Source organism: Podarcis filfolensis (assembly GCF_964270895.1).
Source record: "Podarcis filfolensis genome assembly, chromosome: 3".
In the NCBI taxonomy this organism is placed as follows: Eukaryota; Metazoa; Chordata; class Lepidosauria; order Squamata; family Lacertidae; genus Podarcis; species Podarcis filfolensis.
The window spans coordinates 83,226,156-83,245,943 of record NC_139606.1 but is presented as its reverse complement, the minus strand read 5'-3'; the positions used below and the strand labels follow the sequence as shown (position 1 = coordinate 83,245,943).

The 19,788-nt window shown below is 43.8% G+C and overlaps 2 protein-coding genes across 15 annotated transcripts in view; one reads left to right on the top strand and one right to left on the bottom strand.

The window, feature by feature from the left end:
• ABCC10 (ATP binding cassette subfamily C member 10) overlaps positions 1–7,563 on the bottom strand; it is a gene marked incomplete at its 3' end in the record, with an annotated part of 26,412 nt that extends 18,849 nt beyond the window's left edge. The window contains exons 1-4 of one of the 9 annotated variants that reach the window (XM_083604235.1): positions 7,384–7,563; positions 2,884–3,079; positions 973–2,353; positions 49–276 (exon numbers count right to left, since the gene is read on the bottom strand). In XM_083604235.1, coding sequence (XP_083460361.1) covers positions 49–276; positions 973–2,353; positions 2,884–3,044 — 1,770 coding nt within the window. In that variant the 5' untranslated portion in view covers positions 3,045–3,079; positions 7,384–7,563. Of the gene's footprint in view, positions 1–48; positions 277–972; positions 2,354–2,871; positions 3,080–4,458; positions 4,680–5,303; positions 5,430–6,343; positions 6,455–7,383 lie in introns of those variants that run through there. The other 8 variants (XM_083604233.1, XM_083604231.1, XM_083604230.1 and 5 more) reach the window with 8 other exon arrangements.
• Positions 7,140–19,788, top strand: part of LOC310758238 (zinc finger protein 318-like) — a 23,664-nt gene continuing 11,015 nt past the window's right edge. For 4 of the 6 annotated variants that reach the window (XR_014545659.1, XR_014545660.1, XM_083604164.1 and 1 more), the window contains exons 1-4: positions 7,140–7,588; positions 11,469–11,698; positions 16,636–17,239; positions 17,554–18,960. Coding sequence is in view for 4 of the 6 variants with exons in the window: in XM_083604164.1 (XP_083460290.1) it covers positions 7,373–7,588; positions 11,469–11,698; positions 16,636–17,239; positions 17,554–18,960 (2,457 nt within the window). In the remaining 2 variants the exon portion in view is untranslated. Of the gene's footprint in view, positions 7,589–8,316; positions 8,335–11,468; positions 11,699–16,635; positions 17,240–17,553; positions 18,961–19,788 lie in introns of those variants that run through there. The other 2 variants (XM_083604163.1, XM_083604165.1) reach the window with 2 other exon arrangements.

Genomic DNA, 19,788 nt, shown 5'->3' with positions numbered 1-19,788 from the left:
TACGTATCCCAGGTAGAGGGATCATCAAGGAATGGGCACAGCTCTTACCTTGGTAGCAGAGAGCTGGTGTCCAAGTAGAACATAAGTGATGAAGATGACAATGGAGACAACCACAGGCAATGCTGCCCAGAGGTAGACACACACAGCATCCAGGTATTTGATTGCTCGAAGGCTCTTCAACTCCTTGGCTCTGCAAGAATACACTCTACTGGCGAAATGCTGCTCCCAGGTGTAGAACTTGATCACTCGCATGCCACACAAGAACTCCGTCATCAGCTGCAGGTAAAGGGAGATGCAACACAACAGTCACTGGCATCTCTTTGTCACAAGCACAATGCCTTCTATTTCAGCTAGGGCCTAAGTTAGCTATATGAGACACAGCACAGAATCAAAGTCATGTTCTCTTCTTGCTTGGTGATGTATCGGGGAAACAAAGTGCAACACAAATACTGGGATGATCCATTTAAAGTACTGTAGCCAGAAACCCAATTCCTTCAGTGAAACAGTATACAAAGGGAAACATCCCCTGAGGAGGGCTAGAGCACATGCAAGAGGTCACAGCTTCAACTCCTTGTATCTTGTTAAAGGACCTCCGACACCAGAGCTGGGTAAGATCACTGCCCAAGACGTGGACGTACCACTGCCCATTACAATGTGCAGTGGAAATGTGCTTGCTCTGGATTTCCTGCATCAAGGAAGACTAGGTGGCCTTCAAGACTCTCATTTCATGGTAGGTCAGTTTCTGGAACTTGGTGACATATCGCCTCTTGGATTTGTGTGTGTGTTTGCTGGTTAACCTACACTGCTGGTTATTTATTTCCTGATAAATCATTGCAACATCCAGTTATTATTTCTGCTACTCAACATTTTTAACATGGATACCTAAATAAGTCAACAACTTTAAGCCTAAATCACAAGATCAAGAGGCAAGCAGTATGGCAAGCCTTCAAATACCACATATCCCCATCTCACCTTGACACGTTCATCTTTGTGCTTCAGCATTTCCTTGTTGTTTTCCATGATGCGATTGGCAACCACTTTATTGATGGGCACAAGAAGCAGAGCCAGAGCTAGGCCTCCCAGGAATGCTATGCCTACTTGCTGGTACAGGAGGTAGAGGGTGATGGCAAATTGGAAGGGAAGACTCCACAGCTCGTGGAAACTGAGGCAGAAATTGATCAAGCGGTCAGTGTCGGTGCTCATGAAGTTGACAATCTCGCCAGTGGTGAAGCCAGCCAGACTGCTGCCACTCACCCGGAGGGCTTTCTGGTAGATGGCAGAGATAACTGCAGTGCGCACCATAAGCATCATCTTGTTTATCTGGTAACTGAACTGGTTACGCAATAGGGCACCCAGTAAGGTACCAGCAAAGAGTCCCAGTGCATACATGATCCCATTGCTGAGAGGTTCTTGGCGTGACTCCATGAAACTGACCAGCAGGTTCAGAAGCAGGGGCCCAGAGAATGCCAAAAGGCTGCCAGCCAGTTTGAGCAGGCCCAGAGAGTAATAACGTAGCCCAAAGGCAGCATGCAACACTGATAGGAGATGTACAGGCTTTTGGGTATCACAAGGATGTGCTGGAGATGAGAATTCGTCAGTTCTCACGTTACTTTTGGCAAATGAGCTGTCCGTTGAAGATGTAGTCTCTTTATCCTCTTGGCTGAGAGCTGCTTTTTTCCGCCAGCAGGAGTAGAAGTGTTCACAGACTGCATTGGCCTGGAGCTGTCGAGGGAGCTGAAAGACATCCTGTGGCCGATTCAGCATCCACAGGTAGCCACGCTTCATCAGAGGGTTCATCCAAGCATAAGAGAAACACGAGAGCCAGCTCTCTCCATCCTCTGCCACTCCCTGCCAAGAAGGTGCGGGGATCCCTGAGTCTGTGACCAGGGGCTCTTGCTGCCAGGAATCATTGAGAGAGCAATAGTCTAGCCTGCTGGTTGTAGGAATGATATACCCAACTACATAGAGAAGCAGAGAAGCTAACTGCAGGCAGAGGATAGACAGTCGAAAAACGGTGTCAGGTTGAAGCTGCTGACCACCCATCTCAGTCTGGCAGCGCCACACCAAGGTTATAATAAGTGATGGGATTGGAAATAAGGCAAGGATTAGTAGGATGGTAGGGCCACGATTGAAGCTGTATGGAGACTTGTAGAGAGCAAGTAGTGCCAGGCTGTGAGTAAGCCATGCCAATGTGCCTGTGCCACTTGCTACTACTTCCAAGTACAAGGGGTCCAATTTCTGTCGCCAAATGGCTGCTGGAATTATGTCAAGGATGGACAAACCAGCAAAGATAAAGGACGCAGCAATTCTGCATTTCCACCCAGTTCTGTACACAGTCCGAGAACCTAAAGACCTAGTAAAGATAGAGAAGAAAGTGTTATGAAATGATCTTATCCCTTTTTCTGATGCCCTCTCACTATTTGTTCATCATTCTTGGAAGTCTGCACGCCTCGTTGCCTGGCCTCTCAAGCACTACAAGATTCAGGCAAAATAATTGTGCTGTCCGACACATTATTTGTGATTATTTTTTCATTAGAAGAAAAAAAGATTCAACCCTCTGAACATTCACATTTACAATTATTCCTGTGACCTCTCGCAACATTAAACTGGCTCTGTGTGGTCTATCTTCTGTATGTTTCAGTGGGACTAACTCTCCGGTTGTAACTTTAATTGCCTCATTAGTCAGAAAACCAAGTAAGTTTCTGACTACATAAAGAGGGTGCCAAGGAGGGTGATAATTTCACTATATATATCATGGCTCAGGAATGTCCCATCACTTTAATTTTAACAGTCCCCCCCCCAAAAAAATCCACAGAGCTTAGGCCCACAATATATATATATTTGTGTGAATAAGCCAGATGTCGCTCACACCTGTTACTATACCTTGGTGTTCCTATGTAGCAGGCACTTATTACAGCAAGGACCATGTGAGGTATAGTGTTCAAAATCAGCTGGTTAAAACAGTGCCCGACATTGTTGTGGACCCAGACAGGGAGTGGATTTATGGGACTGGTCCCACACAGATTGGCTAGGATCTCCTCCATCCTCTGTCAGCAACAATTACAACGGTCAAGAGTTCCTAAAGGAAAAGACAGGAAAACAATAAATGAAGCATAAAGAAGAAGTAATTTATGCCACAACCTGAACATTCTTGCAATGAAGAATAAAACCCTTTTACCACTATATTTCCTTCTTTTCTTTGTACAAGCACTGCAAAATGAGATACACACATTAATTCCACCTACCATTTTTCCAGCTGTCGGAAAAAGTAATAAAATTCACAATCTCATCAAATACAAAATCTTGTACGTTGGCACTTTTGAGAGGGAGACCTTCTGCTAAAGTTTCCAACATGACTGGTGATGGTAAAGAGGTATCCAGGTCTAACCTGCATAAAAATCCCCCCATCCCAGGATGCAGGAGTGGTGGCTGTAGTCAGTCCTTTGAGAGAAATGCATTTTCACAGAATCTTCTCCATTACTGCAGGTTTCATTGAAACTGTCAACGAGTACTGAAATGAGGTGGTGGTGATTTGCCAACACTTCAGATCTTTTCAGGGCAGGTCCATACAAGGGCAGGATCCTAAATGCAATCAATTGTTTTACAAACCAAACAGCCAAGTAGATGTTTCTCCTTTAAGACCTAAGGCTAACAAAGCACTGCTTCTTCATACAGGCACTAACCTCCACCCTCTGTCAAGGTCAAAGCCATGCTGCCCACCCACCCCCATTATTATTATGTGGGTTCCTTCTCCAGTTTTCAGTGAATGGCTGGAAGTGAGAAAGCAGAAGGGAGGTCCTCTTTTCCCTTTCCACTCTGCAAACAACCACAAACTACGGATTTCCTCAGATCGCAGAGTTCTTTCTGGTGCCACCTTAAAATGAAGAGAACGCGAACAGCAACTGTCTGCCGGGCAGCCAGGAAGAGCAGAATTGCTTGGGCAGCTGAGTTTCTTTTCGGATTTTTTTAAGGATGGGGAAAATCCTTAAAAGGAGGCAGGGCGCCTCCGACTGAGGGCAACCTCGTGTGAACGATGCCTAGAAATCATGGCCTCGGCCTCAAACTCATGGTAAAGCCCGGTGTGGGGGAAGGCTTTCGCCTTCGCACAACGACTTAGCATGGACAGATGGATAATGACATGAAGGCTTGGAGTTTATCGTTACCGTGTGTTCTGAAACGTGACCATAAAATTTCCGTTGCACGTTGCAAATGCCTTTTCCTCCGTAGGAGCAACGGAGCAGTGCAAAAGAGCCTCCAGGGAGCTGTGGGTGCACATAGGAGAGGCGGAAGCCTACTCTACGAAGCAGAGCGAGCGGGTGGGAGAAGCCGAGTGGCTCCGCTCAGCCTCCTCTCCGGCGCTCTCCTCCAGTCGGTCCCCAGCCTCACGGAGGCTTCGGTCGACCTACCCAGAGACGGGATAGTTCAACCCACCGAAGCCCTTTCTTTCCCAGGCAGTACCTTGACTCAGCGGCAGAACCGGAACTCCAAAGCCGGCTCCTTCCATACGAGCAAATAAATAAATAAATACAACGCTGAGCTTCCTGGTTATTTTTGCCACTGTGTTTTGCTTTGCCTCTTCATACTTCGGAAACGTGAAAGTGAGAGTTGCTAAATAGGAAACAATAGGGGAATCCGGGATTGTATCACAGCTGTGCTTTCCCGTCTCTCCCCTCGCCAACTGAGCAAACTAAAGTAGAAGCGAAAGCAAGGAATAACCCAAGTGGGATCTGCAACGACACCAACACGTGTGCGTATTGTGTTAGGCTGGTTTTAAAATTTAAGCAGGAGCGGGGAGGCTGGGATTTATTGTGCTCGTACTGCGGGTTGCCTGCTGTTAAATCCTCCTAGTGCAAGGTCGAGTGGCCGAGAGTGATCTATAGCAGTTTTGCAATACAGTACCTTATTGTCTCATTGTTGCAAGTGGTGAAACGGGCAGAGTGTGGCTTACAGCACCCCTGTTATGTAGACCAAGGCTGTATCCAACTTTATACGTTTTGCTCAGAGGAAACCCACTGAAATTAATGTGCCTGCTCATTTCAACGGGTCTAGTTTGAGTGTAACTAACGTTGGATGCAACGTTTGTTATCCTCGGACTCGGGAGGTATTTCATAGACAGCAAAATGCAACGTCAGGGATGCAATCGTCCGCCGAGCAGAGAGATAGGAGAGCAACGGCACGTTACACGTTACAGGTATTTCACGTGAACTCGCCCGCGCCGGTGTTCTATGTCAGCTGCAATGCTCCACACAATTGTATGGAAAACAGAATGCAGAACAGAAAAAGACAACCCATTCAAAACATACCTCGCGTTAAAGCAAATGTCAGTTGAGTGGTCACTTACATCGCCCCCATCAAACCCCAGCCCAGTTTGACCTGCGCTTTCCTGAATGAGGACGCTGTTTTCATTGTAAAATGAAAGCCCCGCCCCCTCCAAAAACAGGAAGCCACGGGTATGTTGCTCCATGCCTTTTTTGGTCTATGGGCATTTCGTTCCCCTGCTGCAACCAACTTACTTTCCCTCTAGCGTCCTCTAGAGGGTGGGAGGGTGTCTCGGCATGTTGGCAGGGCGAGCAGAAGCTGGCAGCGGGTGAACTAATCGCCTTGCTGGTTATGTAATGTTGAGATCCTTTCCCATAGTTTGACTTTACAACCTTCTGGGCTGGGCAGAGGGAGTCCACCAACCATCCCACCCACCCCTCCAGGGCAGTGGATCATGAGAGTTAGAGTGTACACAAAGTTATTGAAATAGAGCAGAACATAAATCACAGCTCTAGTGTTTGGCAGCACCACACACACACACAAAATATTGACCCAAGGCAAGAATCCTCATGATTTTTACATATATTGACAACAAAGCCACCAAGAAATCACAGAAAAATATGTGTGAGGTAGTCTATGATTTGATGGTGGTTTTGAGGGGGTCCTTCGTGAGTACTATGATGATCCATACGGATCTCTTGGCTTCTGTTTCAAAAATCCCCAAAGGCAAAATGTCAAGTAGGGTTCAGAGACCATTGGTCCAGTTAACTTAGTATGTACTATCAACACTGACAGGCAATGACTTTCCAGAATTTCAGACAGAACACCTTCCCAGCTCTACCTCAAGATTCCCAGGATTGCATGCAAAATGCTACAGCTCTGGCGGCCCATGGGCCAAATTTGCTTAGTTGGTGGGTATTATCTGCCTGCCATCCCAGAGGCTAAAGGTGATGCAGCAGAGTAGACAACAAATCAGTTGACTGGTGAAACTTGCCTGTCATTCCTCACTGCCTTCTAATTCCTGATAAAAAGGCCAGAAGACCTCTCAACTGAAAATTCAACACAAAAAGTAATTGACACTTACCTAAAATCTTCACTGCATTTTAATGATATATAGTAACCTCCAAACAGGTGGTTAAACACTACTAGAGACTCGCCATTTACCAATGACTTCCTATGTAAGTGTCCTCAGCCTTTGAATTATGGTAACTCCCTTCACATTCGACTTTGTTCTACCTTATCTTGTTTTCGCGATATTACTGAAGATAAGGATAAATTTTATGATCAAACTTTCTTTGTGACCAATGGCATTCTTAAGAATGTTTATTCAGAAGTATTTTGTTTATTTACTCAAAAACATCTATGCCCTTAACTGCCCGTGAATGGTCCCCAAAGCAGCTTGTATACGATATTAAAACAATTCAAGAAAACACAAAACTAAAATCAGCAATGAGAACAGCATCACCATGAACAACAGTTAAAAACTGATCAAAAATCATTCACTAGAATTGAATCCATGCATCTAAATTCATATCATGCATTCAACAGATGACGCTTCCCCTCCGCACGTTGCTAACAGGTAAACCTCCTTGGTTTACTAAACTTTTTCCAGCGGACATATTAAGCTCAGAGGACGTTGGCAGGGGGAGAGTTAGCGCACACATGGGAGGCGGAAACTGGACCTAATAAGGCGGGCCGCGCTAAGCAGCAGCGCACACCGCAGTTTACACTGTGGGCCGCCTCTCGTTGCGCTTACCTTCCTCCCTATCACGTGACTCAAGGCCCGCCCCCCCCGCCATTTCGTCCGTCCGTAGGGCTCGCTGATGGTCTCGCGACGCATCTCCCCCCCCCAACCCCGCCTCTTCCCTCGGCCTCGCACGCGACACGTGACCGCCATTTCCCTATCCGCCATTTTGTCGGGGCGGCCCGAGGAAGCTTTTTGTAACCTCGGGCTCTTGCGTTTGCGTCCGGTGCGCGCGCGCATGCACGCATGGAGCGTGCTGAGGGAGGATGGTCAACAGGAGGAGCAAGGAGGAGCGGCCTTGGCGAGGAGTGAGGGCGGGCGGCCTTCGGGGCTCCTTGAGCCGCCGCCGCCACCACCGCCGGCAGCGCCATGTACCGTACCAGTAGCGTGTCTTCCTCCAGCCGGTCCAAAGAGGGCAGTCGCTCGGGCTCGCGCAGTTCCCGCTCCGGTGCCTCCGGTTCGACGCGGGGCCGGAGCCCGCGCCGCTCACGCTCGCGCTCGCCTTCCCCGCGAGGCCGCCGGTACCGTTCGCCGTCCAGCAGCCGCTCTTCTCGCCGCTCGCCGTCCCCGCGCCGCAGTAGTCGGGTACGGTCTCCGTCCGTGGGGAGCTGGAGCCGAGCCGGCTCAGAGCAGGCTTGCCCGGCATAGCGACCTAAGGACCGGGCCTTGGGAATATTAGTCCGCCCTCCCCTTTATCCACCCTCCTCACGGCCATGGCAACGGCTCCCTGCCCGGCCGTTCGCTTGCTCGCCTGAGCCACACACCAAAGTGGTGACAAACGGAGTATATATCCCCATTGGTCTCTTCCTGTCGTCACCTTTGCTGCAGGTTTCAGGAAAGGCGACCCTTCCTTTCGCGCTCCCGAAGTGCACAAAGACCTCTCGCATCGCTGGGCCAGGGCCTTAGCAACCTCTTGCATCCCCCCAGCAGTTGTACCTGCAAGCACAGTTTTGGTTAGGGGGAGGACTAACACAAAAGCATAATTGTTCAGCCAAAGTTGGCGGCCCCCCCCCAAAAAAAAGTCACGGAGGACGCAATCCTATGCACACTTACTTGGGAGTAATTTAATTTAGTAAGACGTCTCAGTAAGTTTAGAGCTGGCCTAAGAGGTTGCCTAAGGTGGAGGAGCAAGTGGTACACCTGCCCTCCGTTTATGGTTCATAAGGCTGGTTCAGTGATTTTGGAACATGAGACAGAAAATCCAGAAAAACCTCTTCCACCCCGCTTGCTGGCAGTAGGAAGATAATAACAATAACAGACTACTACAAATTCGCTGCCCTTCCATTACCCTTAAAAGCAGTTGCCTAAGGCGCACTCTTCATTTCCTAATGGTAGGGTTGCCCAACATGTTTTTGGGAATTTATCTTCAGGTTCTTTGGTCATTATTCTTTCTTAGAAAAGCAGAGAATGCTTGTGGGTTGTGGGAGCTTAGTTCTTTGTGGATTGAATAGGAAGGTAGGACCATGCTAAGTTTGAAACTAAACATAGTATAGGTACTTGAAATATATTTCGGGAGAAATCAGTAGGGTTAATAAACAGGCTAGGTCATACAGCAAATTGCTAAAGTAACCTGTCCTTTGGAAAATAATAATTGTGTCCATTTTCACAGGTGTATATGGGAATAGGTAAGATAAACAAAAATAAAATAAAAAGAGCAATATTTATACAGGAATGAAACGTAGTTAAGCAGTTGTCCATATACGAGGCTGCAACATAAGTTACCTAACTAGGAAATAAGTCCCACTACACATAGTGGAGTCATTCTGAGTAAATTAGCACATAATGACACTGGTTGCAGTTGTAATTGTTTTGGTTCCCAAAGTACTTCACTTCTCTTTTGGCCTTTGATTTTCAGAAATTCTGCTAGTTTGAAAATCATTTCAGCTAAGCATCTGAGGAACAGTTTCTTAGATGGGGATATTGAAATTAAATAGATTATTTAGGAAGTATAAATATTTCATAATTGATTTTTAATGTTCTGATTGTTTATAGGTATGAAACCCAAATAAATTTTAAATACTTATGTCTATTAGCCTTTGGCTTACCTCACAATTCATCATCTTTTAATTTCTGCTCTACTGCTTTGCAGTTGTAACCTTAGAAGAGTTTTAGTATATTTGTTTTGATTTATAATTTTCCTATGCTTGTTGGGGATAGCGGAATATAACACAATCCTAAGCATATTGACTCAAAAATAAGTCTCTTTATATTCAATTGGATTTGATTTCTGATAACTGTGTTTAGGATTGCTGTTAGACAAATTAAGTTTATATAATAAAAACTTTTAATACCCCATCTCTTAAAGCAGTACTAGAAAATGCTTATGCCCTTACTGAGGGAAATAAATCAGTTATGTGGGCAGACATCAAGAGTGATTTTTTTTTTTAGCCTAGCACGCAATTTCTTGGAAATTAGAGGTGGCAGTCTCCAGTGTTTTTCAAACTTGGATCCCCAGCTGTTGTTGAACTACGACTCCCATCATTCCTGACCACTGGTCCTGCTAACTTAAGGTGATGGGAGTTGCAGCTGGGGACTCAGGTTTGAGGAAAAACTGCTGTAAGCAATGTGGGGCCAAATCCTTTCCCATCATTATAGATAAAAAGCATTTAATGGTAGGGTAGCCCCCTTTTTTTTTTTTAACCCATGGGCCACGTACACATTTAACCAGAACTCCAGGGACCTCATGCCAGTGGTGGATGTGGCCCCCCCACGCTTCCATGCCCACACTCACATGTGCACACAGGGCACATAGGCCCTTGGCCCTTAGCTGTTCCCCAAGTTGGCCCTCACATTCCCCAGCCCAGCAGGGACCTCCCTGTTCATCAAGTTATCAGACTGATGGCTGGGCAGGGACTGATTGGATTGCCATCAGGGCACTAGACTGTGTGTGGTTTTTTTTGTTTACTTCACCCACCCCAATGTTATGTCTCTCTTATTTGCTCCCAAAATTGGTAGGTTCTTTAGAGGGTCAGGGAAATGGTTTGGGAGGCTTCAGGCCAGGGGTTAGCTACCTGTGCTCTAAGGAAAATAGTGCTGGGGGCACAGCACTGATGTAATATGTAGATCAAGAAAACTGAACAGAATTGTGGGGACCTTTGATTAAAGCTCCTAGAGTATGAGTAAGAACCTGCTACTGGTCCTTTTTGATCTTCTGGCTTAGAATGAGCAGAGCTGCTTGTGATCAGCCCAACCAAGTGAACAGGAGCATTCCCCAAATATTCAGTGGCATTAAAAAATAGTGAAATTGACTCAGGCCATTTATAAAGTACAATACTCAGGCAAGAGTCCTGGAAATTAATAGTACTGTATAAAAGATTTTCCTGAAAATCCAGACTGCTGAATTGCTGCCCAGTGTTCTGAAAAGGAAAGGTTGAAAACTTGTGATAGCTGGGGAGTTGAAACCCAACTTAGAAGTGAACAGTAGCCTACTTGAGAGGGGCATAAGTCACTTCCAGGTTAGATAAAGGAGCCCCAAACTGCAATTATGGTTTTATTTCTGCTCATGGCATAAGTGATACATGGGTGGAGTTTATAAAACTACCCATATAAAATTGCATATTTATAAACATGAATTCACCGGTAGTCATGTACTGTGGCAAAGCAGTTACATTAGTTTTCTGGATAATTTTGAATCAGAATTTTTCAGTGCCTTAAATTGATTGGGATTGGATTTAGTTTATTTGAATTGCAGTGGTACCTCCGGTTGTGCATGGGATCCGTTCCGGAGTTCTGGTCAGATCCTGAGAAATTTGCAGCTGGAGGTGCTTGTTCTGCACACGGTGCGGTAGAGCGCTTCTGCGCATGCACGTGGCAAAACCCGGAAAAATACTTCTGGGTTTGCCACGTGTGTAACCCGAAGGATACACAACCAGAGGTGTATGTATCCAGAGGTACCACTGTATTTGGTTTTTGGATTTTAATTAAGCCTTGTTTATACATGCATGCTTGAGCACACAAATCTACAAATCAGTAGTTCTCATGTGAGAGAGAAGGTGCTTTCCAGAGACAGTCATCTAACTAAAAAAATGTTGAAACTTTGAAATGCTCCAAATTTAACTCTATTCTTTCCATCCATTTTATTACTAATTAATTTTATGAAACAATATATTCCAATAAAGTGAGAATATTCTGTGGAAACAAACATCACTGGGGATATTTTATGCCCTACATCACTGGCTGCAATTTTTCTTTATGGTAAAGTTGTCAATCTAGTTCCATTGCCTACGCATGTGTTCACAGATGCCTTCAGTGCAGATGAGTGCAAGTTTGATGTGCATTGTCTGATTTAAGTTGGCGTTGACACTTTAAATTGCTTAATTTCACAGTGGTTTTGGCTTATTCCTTGAATTTAATTTGATTAGTTTTCATTTCAAAGCAACAAAGGTGATGTCAAAGCAGCTTACAACAATAACATAATCTATCCTAATAATTAGCATGATGGAACTGTATTTTTCTCCAATTGCAGAGACGTTCCACAGGCCGGCGCTCATGTTCCCTGGGCCGGCACTCACGTTCCCCGGGCCGGCGCTCACGTTCCCCAGGCCGGCATTCTCCAAGTCGACATTCTGAGTCTTCAGTGGAACAGAATTTACGGATCACAGTTGGCAATGACCGTTACGGCATTGACACACCTGAGAGAAAGAGAATATCTGATAGACTAGGCTCACCAGTTGATAGTCTGAGTGATTTGGACAGGTATGCCTCTGAAGAATAGCCTTTCAGAATTACACCTTTTAGTTCTCGTGTCATAGGTGATGTAAATGATCACCAGCTTGCTGGTATGGTATGCTGAGATGGTATGGAAATTGTATTGGATGGAATATATCAAGAATCTCACAGAGATGTTTTGCTTTCTTCACTTTTACGTCGTATTGGTACTCCCAAGTAGTTGCCAAAACCCGGTGGTAGCTCTTAAACTAAAATTGTGCAGTAAGATTAGATTCTGAAGAACTAAATGCATACAAGTACAGGAATAATATGAATGTATGATTGTTGTTGCTGTAATGTTAACCATGTTGTTGATGGTGATGGAATATATTATAAATGCCCATAAATTAGAAAGGGAGAAAGTTGAAGATAAAAAAAACATAAATTAGGAAGTTAAACAGCTAGTTGGCTGAAGGCAACATAAGATTCTCACTAGATCAACACTCTTGAGTTTTTATGAGAATTTATTTCAGTGGTGAACTACTGTGGATAAAGTTTTTATGTGTCTCAGTTGCTGGTAACAGCGGACTGTCCTTTATAGCTGAATTGCTAACAATCTCAAAAAATATTTTGATAGACTATTTAACCATTGCTTAAATTGGTGAGATTCTGAAATTAACACATTTGTCCTATGTACCATTGCTGCTGATCTTACTTCAGTTAGTGTGCCATATCTATATCAGTTCTGTGATACTACGATTGTAGTGATCCATTTTGTACAGGCTTGTATTTTGTAGTCAAGTTTGGTAAACTTATACTGCAAGCCTATTAGAAGTAAATCCCATTGAGTTCACTGGGCTTACTTCTAGGTAACTGTCTCAGGTTCCAGCTACTGTTTAACCTATATCATCTTAAAAGCAAATTATGAAGTATAAACTAGGCTTAAAATTAAGTGAATAGGTGTCAAATTACAGCTTGCATTTAGTCCCAAACAATCCTTTTTGCAGTTTGTGTTCTCTTGTTAGAATCTTGTGAAGCATAATTTATTTTTATTTTTTAATTAGCTCATTTGACTGGAGGGGTACATTTAAATTTTGTTCTTCCCTGCTGTATGGTAGTAGTAGTGCTGGTAAAGTTTTTCTGGGTACTTTATTCCCAGTATATATAAATAAATAAGAGAGCGTCTTTTATGAAATCTGATGAATACTTTTTCTCCTTCTTGTCATGCTGGCTTTTGTGAAGGCAGACGGAAGGCATGCTGGCTTTTGTGAAGGCAGTGGAAAATGACTAATTATTTTACTTGGATATAAGGGAGGAATCATTTAGAGACAGTTAACGTATAATGTCATCCTTCAGAGAAGTTCACAACAACGTTGACTGCAGTGACAGGAAATAAAGTTGCTTTGATCCAGGAGTTGTAAATAAGCTTTGGAGAAGGAGTGGACCATTTATAGTTTAGTGAGATTGTAATCATAAGAAATTGCTGAGTGCTTGTTCACATGTAGTGCTATATAGGATGGGTGGGTCATTTATTTATGCGCCTCTTCTATATGTAGGACACGTAGTGTGAATTGTGGCCTGTTGGTGTATGTTTGTAACAAGTGTGTTTCATTCAGTCTGCACTCTTCACACCAAAACATCACTTTAGCAGGGCCTAGTTGGTATGAATATTTAGTAAACACCCAGGACAAGCTTCCAGAATACCACTCTTGCAGAATGTAAACAATATTGCCCACAGTGGAAAACAATAGATTTAAAACAGTGTTCCTCTGCTAGCATCAATAGTAGTATTACAAGAGGTTTTGAAAATACCGTATTTTTTCGCTCCATAAGACACACCTAGTTCTTAGAGGGGGAATGCAAGAAAAAAAAAATTCTTTAAAGGGAGTGCTGAGCAGAGCCTGTATGCATCCCAGGCTCTGCTCAGCGCTCCCTTTCATGAGCCGTGTGGAGGCATTTCCCCGAAAACAGGCTGTCAGTGACAGGCTCCCCTTCTCCCTCCTAGGAGAAAAGCCCCCAAGAGCTGCAAACACGCTCCACACGGCTCTTTAAAGGTAGCGCTGAGCAGAGCCTGTATGCATCCCAGGCTCTGTTCAGCGCTCCGTTTCACGAGCCGCGTGGAGTGTGTGTGTGTGGCACTTGCAGGCTGTCCTTCTCCCACCTCGTAGAAAAGCCCGCAAGAGCCGCACTCCCTTTAAAGAGCTGCGCCTAGCGTGTGTGCAGCTCTTGGGGGCTTTTCCCCCGAGGAGGGGGAAGGGTCAGTGACGGGCTGCCCTTCTCCCTCCTTGGGAAAAAGCCCGCAAGAGCCGCACTCCCTTTAAAGAGCGCGCGGAGCGTGTGTGCAGCTCTTGGGGGCTTTTCCCGCCTGCATTCACTCCATAAGACACACACACATTTCCCCTTACTTTTTAGGAGGGGAAAAGTGTGTCTTATGGAGCGGAAAATATGGTATGTCTGCATCTGAGGAGTGTGGTGCATGCAGATAATTTCACACAACCTTTTCTGAAGAAGAATGGTGGGAGATGGGCAAAAAAGTACAAAGCTAGTTTTAAATCATTTTTCCTTAATTGAAATCATGAGTTTTTTAATTGTTCAGTCGACAGTACTACTTATTTTTTTCTGCTCATTTTATCTTTAGTGGACTCTAATCTAAGAGGTTAGCAATAACAGCAAATACGGAACTGAAATATTTACTTTCTGAAAATGAATTGAAGTTTAAAAGAGAATTAAGCACCCATTTAGTAAATTTACTAATAAGTGCTTCTTGTGGGAATTACTATTTCTAGGATGAAACTGCTTTCATTTTCTTTATTTTTCTGATATTTCTTGTGAAACAGAGGAGTTTTTGAGACATAAAAAGCAACAGCAAAGTCATAAAACAAGGATGGCGCAAGTTGGGCCTGGAGTTGAGTGCCCATGCTTCGGGTGCTAGTTGTCTGTACTTGTTTTCAGGATTTTCCTTCTGTCCATGCCCCTCAACAGTGAGTCAGTATTTGTTGTCTACAGCAGGGACAACCAACTCCCAAGAGACTGCGATCTACTCACAGAAAAAAAAAATATGGCAGTGATCTACCCCCTTTTTGGGGTGTTCAGGTCTTTTTTTTTTATGGAGGAAAGTCGAAGTTGTTGAGCTTTTTTTAGAGGGGCAGGTCTGAAATGTTGAGCTTTCTTTTGGGGGAAAAGTCACTCACCAAAAGATTGATCAGGAAACAAAAAGCCTCACAGGGGAGGACAGGGCAAGGCAAGGGGCCAGGGTCAGGTTCTATTTTTATAATGAATGATTTTAGAGTGTTATGTTGTGTTGTACTCTTGTACTGTTTTATTGTTGTTAGCCGCCTGAGCCCGACTTCGGCTGGGGAGGGCGGGATATAAATAAAATTTATTATTATTATTATTATTTTTCCCCCACAAAGGAAAAATCGACCATGATCGACTCAAGTCGACCGGTTGCACATCCCTGGTCTACTGTATATACTCAGTTGTCATTTGGATTCTTTTGCCTTAAGTCTTTTGTGTATTTCTACAAATCTTGGGGTCTTCCTGAGCCTGCTGCCAATTGTCTCGTGTGCATCAGTGCTGCTCTTTTGACTAAGTAAATTTCTATGCTGGAGAACTGAATTCACCATTTGTATATAGGATACTTGCACTGTCCATTGTTTGTAGCTAGTTCAGAGTGACAACTTAATCTTGGTAACAAACATAATTTTGATTGAATCTCTCTTCCAATTGATATCCTGATCCTGTGGACTTATTTTAGGTGTAATTGGGTCTTAAGTGGCTTAAGTGCTATAGCTAAACCAGAGCACTGTGTTTGATAACTGAGTTCATCAGTTGAGTCCCATTTGCCATTATCTACCTTATTCTCCTGGGAACCAACTACCTTTTGGTTGCAGATATACACAATAGATTGTGAAAAACCTTAGAATGTAATTCTGTATTATTTGCTCCTGTCAAAGTGGCATTGCTGTCCTGTATTGCAGTTCATATTTGAGGTTGGGACACTTTGGTCTGATTATTTGAGCAGTTTGTGTGATGAGCTGCTCATAATGTCAGACCACAAGAAATCAGCAAAACCACATTTCACTGTTCATTCACAAATTACATTACATGCATATATTATATAAGCTTCACTGTTTTTCTTGAAAAATCTTTGAACTGTTAAGGCCAGTGATATTTTGTCTTCTAAATGCTGGGTGCATTGGGGGGGGGCATCTCAGAAAGCAGGTTTTGAAAATACTAGCAGGGGAAATGCTTATGTTTTCTTCTATAATATTGTTGCTGATGATGGAGGAATCATAATAGCCATGGTGTAAAAATACTTCTAAGTAATGTTAGGTTGCTCACTTCTCCTATTTCCATCCTGATGAAGTTATTGCTTCCCTGGATGGTCAGTCAGACATAAGAATGAATGAATTTTAATGTATGTAGTCCAAACTAAAATAAAGCAATTAAGGTGTATATGTATTTTGGAAATAATCTTACAAAAATTACTAGCCTGCAGGGCAAAGGAGGAACAGAGCACTGTGTTTCTGTGCTGGGCCAAGAGGAGGAGGCTTTCCTCCTCTGGCAGCCTCTGGGTTTCTCTGTTGGGCTCAGAAGTAGAAGAACGCTCTGTCTCTCCTCTGCCAACCTACTCACTCACCTGCATGCAGCCCGTTGTTGCCTGTGGCTGCTAGGCTAATGCTTAAAAGCTGTATAAAATAAAGATACTTGGTTGGATCCAGAGTTCTGTGGGCAAAATTTCACTCATGGAACAAGGTGCTCTCAGGTCTTGGCTCTCCCCCTCTGTTTATGTTGCATGTCTCATGGTCATAAATATCAAGACCTCTAAAATGAGTGGTGAAGGTATTGCTTAATATGCAGCATCTCCAGAACCAGCCATCTTAGCTTCAAAGCATGAATCGTGCATTTTACGCCTCTGTGAGTTCAGGGGATGCTGTTCCAAGTTGCTGACTTTGTTGTAACTTATGTGCCTCTCTTATCAGGGATGACTTGGCCGATGGTCCAATATTTAGCAGAGGCCTTTCACGTCCTCGAAGCCTTGAGCGATATCCCTCCTGTGAGGAAAATGCTTCTAGTCCTTTCAGTATGAGACATAATGAGGACTCTCACAGTAGGGATGTTTTCCTCCACCAATCAGACTATAGCATGAACTATGACCATCTACAGGCTCTCCCAAGGGAAACTGATAGGGATGGTGTACTACTTAGGAAGTCCTCGTATTCATCAGAGGATAGAGGGCGAGAGCCCAAACGTCCTCGATATGACAGAGACGACAGACTAATTGATATGAGCATAGAGCCTCAGGGTTTCCTGCCAGGGACACGAAACTATCGTAAGCGAAGTCCTAGTAGGAGCCCAAGCCCACCATATCTGGATTTCCGCGAGCTTGAAAGTGCTAGGAGAAAAAGAGAAGAGGAGCTGAGCAGAAATTTGAGTCGAGAATTGCCTGGACATGGTTATATGGTCCCTGACAGGAGCAACCCACTGCAGTCTTCTGAACCTCGGTATCTCTATAGACCGGATGAAGCACCAGCAATGCCCAAAAAGTCCATTTTGAAGAAACGCGTGGAGGATTCTTCTGTGCAGGTTTGGCCTACATTCTTTTCTCTCCTTACTAAACTGTCAGTTACACTTTGCTGCTTTTTAGTAAATCTTATTTTACCTAATCTCTGGAGTAGATACCCTCAGAACAATACCCAGGTCACCCTTGCTGTTGTGGAATCTTAAATGCCAAAATAACAGCATATTTAGGAACTGCTGTGTCTCTTTCACACCTTCCTACGGTTGACTGTTACTGTTCTAAACCACTGGCTACGATCATGGTGTATCAAAGTTTTGTCTGTTTTATTGGTTATCACTGAATGTATTCACAAATGACAATTATTTCTTTTTTCTTTTAGCCTGAAGTCTTTTCCACCAGTTCTGCCTCTGTCAAAGAGCCTCCCCTTATTACAGATCATCCTTCGCAGAAGCGTAGCAGCATTGCTCCTTTTTCATCTGAGGTGGAGAATTTCCTTAAACAGTTCAACAAAAGTGCAGTTGCAGAATCTACAAATAAAGAGTCTCAAGGGAGTGTGCATAATTGGAAACTAAATTCTGGCCAACAGCAAAACACTTCCCCCTTCGAACAGAATTTCGGCAGTTTTTTGAAACAGAAAGACTATCATGAGTCCATATCAGAGCCTGAAGACCGGCACAATGACTTCTTACTTCCTCATGAAAGAGCCAGCCAGGATGGGAGTGGCTTTTCACGCATTCTTGGTATGATGGCAGATTCTACCAGTGCTCAGGAAAAGAGAAGGCGTGGCTTCCCTGACATTGAGGATGAAGAGAAGTTTCTTTATGGTGATGATGAAGATGACTCTAGCATTAATTCCCCTGCTACTCAAAAGCCAACGCTTAGTGTTGGTAAGGAACCTGAAAGCCTGAAAGAAAGTTCTCCACCTCCTGCTAATCCTTCTGTAAAACCTGGAAAATCCAGACCAGAGTATGAGAAAATTCATGACTTGCTCAAAACTATTGGTCTTGACATTGGGGTAGCTGAAATTGGTAAGCTTGCTGCCCGCACTCAGGAACGACTCCATGGGAAGAAAGCATCTCGTTCTCCTGATCGTCATTCAATAACGTCTCATAAATTGGAATCTAGGGAGAGGCGTCGCAGTCGTAGTGACACTCATTCTCCAGAATCAAGGCAGCATCACTCTCTCTCTCCCTCTGGTTCTTTCCCGCCATCTAAAGATATACCCTCTATTTCAAATTCTGAGCACACAGAAAGCATAACTGTAGGGCAAAATAATCCCACTCCCATACCAGAACAGTCTGTTCCCCCAATATCTCTAATTCCGTCGGCGCCACCTCTTCCTAATTTGTCTTCTACTTCCACTTCGGTTTCCCGGTATAGAGTTTCTCGCTTTTCACCATTCACTGCAACTCAACTGCCACAAAACTATCCATCTCCCACAATGCCCCCTCCTGGTTATGATGCATATGGACACTATATGGCATATGCAGCATCTGGCTGGCCCATGTATGCTGCTCCTCAGCAGGCTGACCCCACACTTTCCGATGTACATGGGCTTGTCACACTGACAGTACCATCAAATCCCACGCGACCCAACCTCCGAGTTATTGAGACGGTTTCCACAGGCAAAGGGACTCCCGATACCAAGAGAGATGACTCTGTGCTTGTACAAATCCCTAGTGCTACGACTTACTCAAAATTATCCCCTCAGTTTTCTCAGCCTTTTCTTAAAAGTGTTAAAGAAAGAATATCCGATGAAAGAAATCGGGCTTCTCAGAAGCTAAAGGTGAGTATTTTTAATGATCTTGATAATTTTGTTTCTTACAACACACAATCTAAAGGCATAAGAATGCTGAGTATCTGTGTTTATTTTTCAATCTTGATTGCTGTTTTTGGAATAGAATGTGCCTCCAGTGTTTAAAAATATTTGACTGTTCAATTAATCTGTGGCAGGAGATGCCTTATAAACACTGGAAACAAGGACACATCTTATTACTGAGTTGAGTTTCTTAGTGTGTTTCAAGTAGCATTTAAAATTCTTGAAACAAAGTGAAACAGATTACAGTCCTGTGAAATATCCCAAATTAGCAAGGTTCTCACAAAAATCTCTTTTAGGTTTTCTTTTTATATTCAGTTGCATTTGTGCATTTGGTGTCTTCATTTAGGAGTGAAGAGAAACATCTACTAAATAATAAGATTCTAGAATAGTAACTAGTACAAGACTAAATTCACCAGGAAAACAGGCAAAATTTCCAAAAATGGATGCTTAAATATTATTACATTGCAGCAGATTATGGCTACGTTCCAACAGAGTTAGTATGTGCTGCAGCCCATTGATTTCAGTGGGCTTAAGCATGCTTAATTTTAATTAAGCATCCAGTTGTGTCCCTCCTTTGACAGAACATTCTTTCAGACTGGAGGCTTCTGTGAGCAGGAAGGGGTGTGTATGATTTTTTTAAATAACATTTTCCATCTGCAGCCCCTTCACTCATTTCAAAGAACTTCCTCTGTAGTTGAGAGAAAAGCAAAAGTTACTTAATTATTAAACTTTTATTTTGATTGAAAAATCAACATAGATACAGCATAGAATAAATTAGCTGCAACCTCTGAGCAG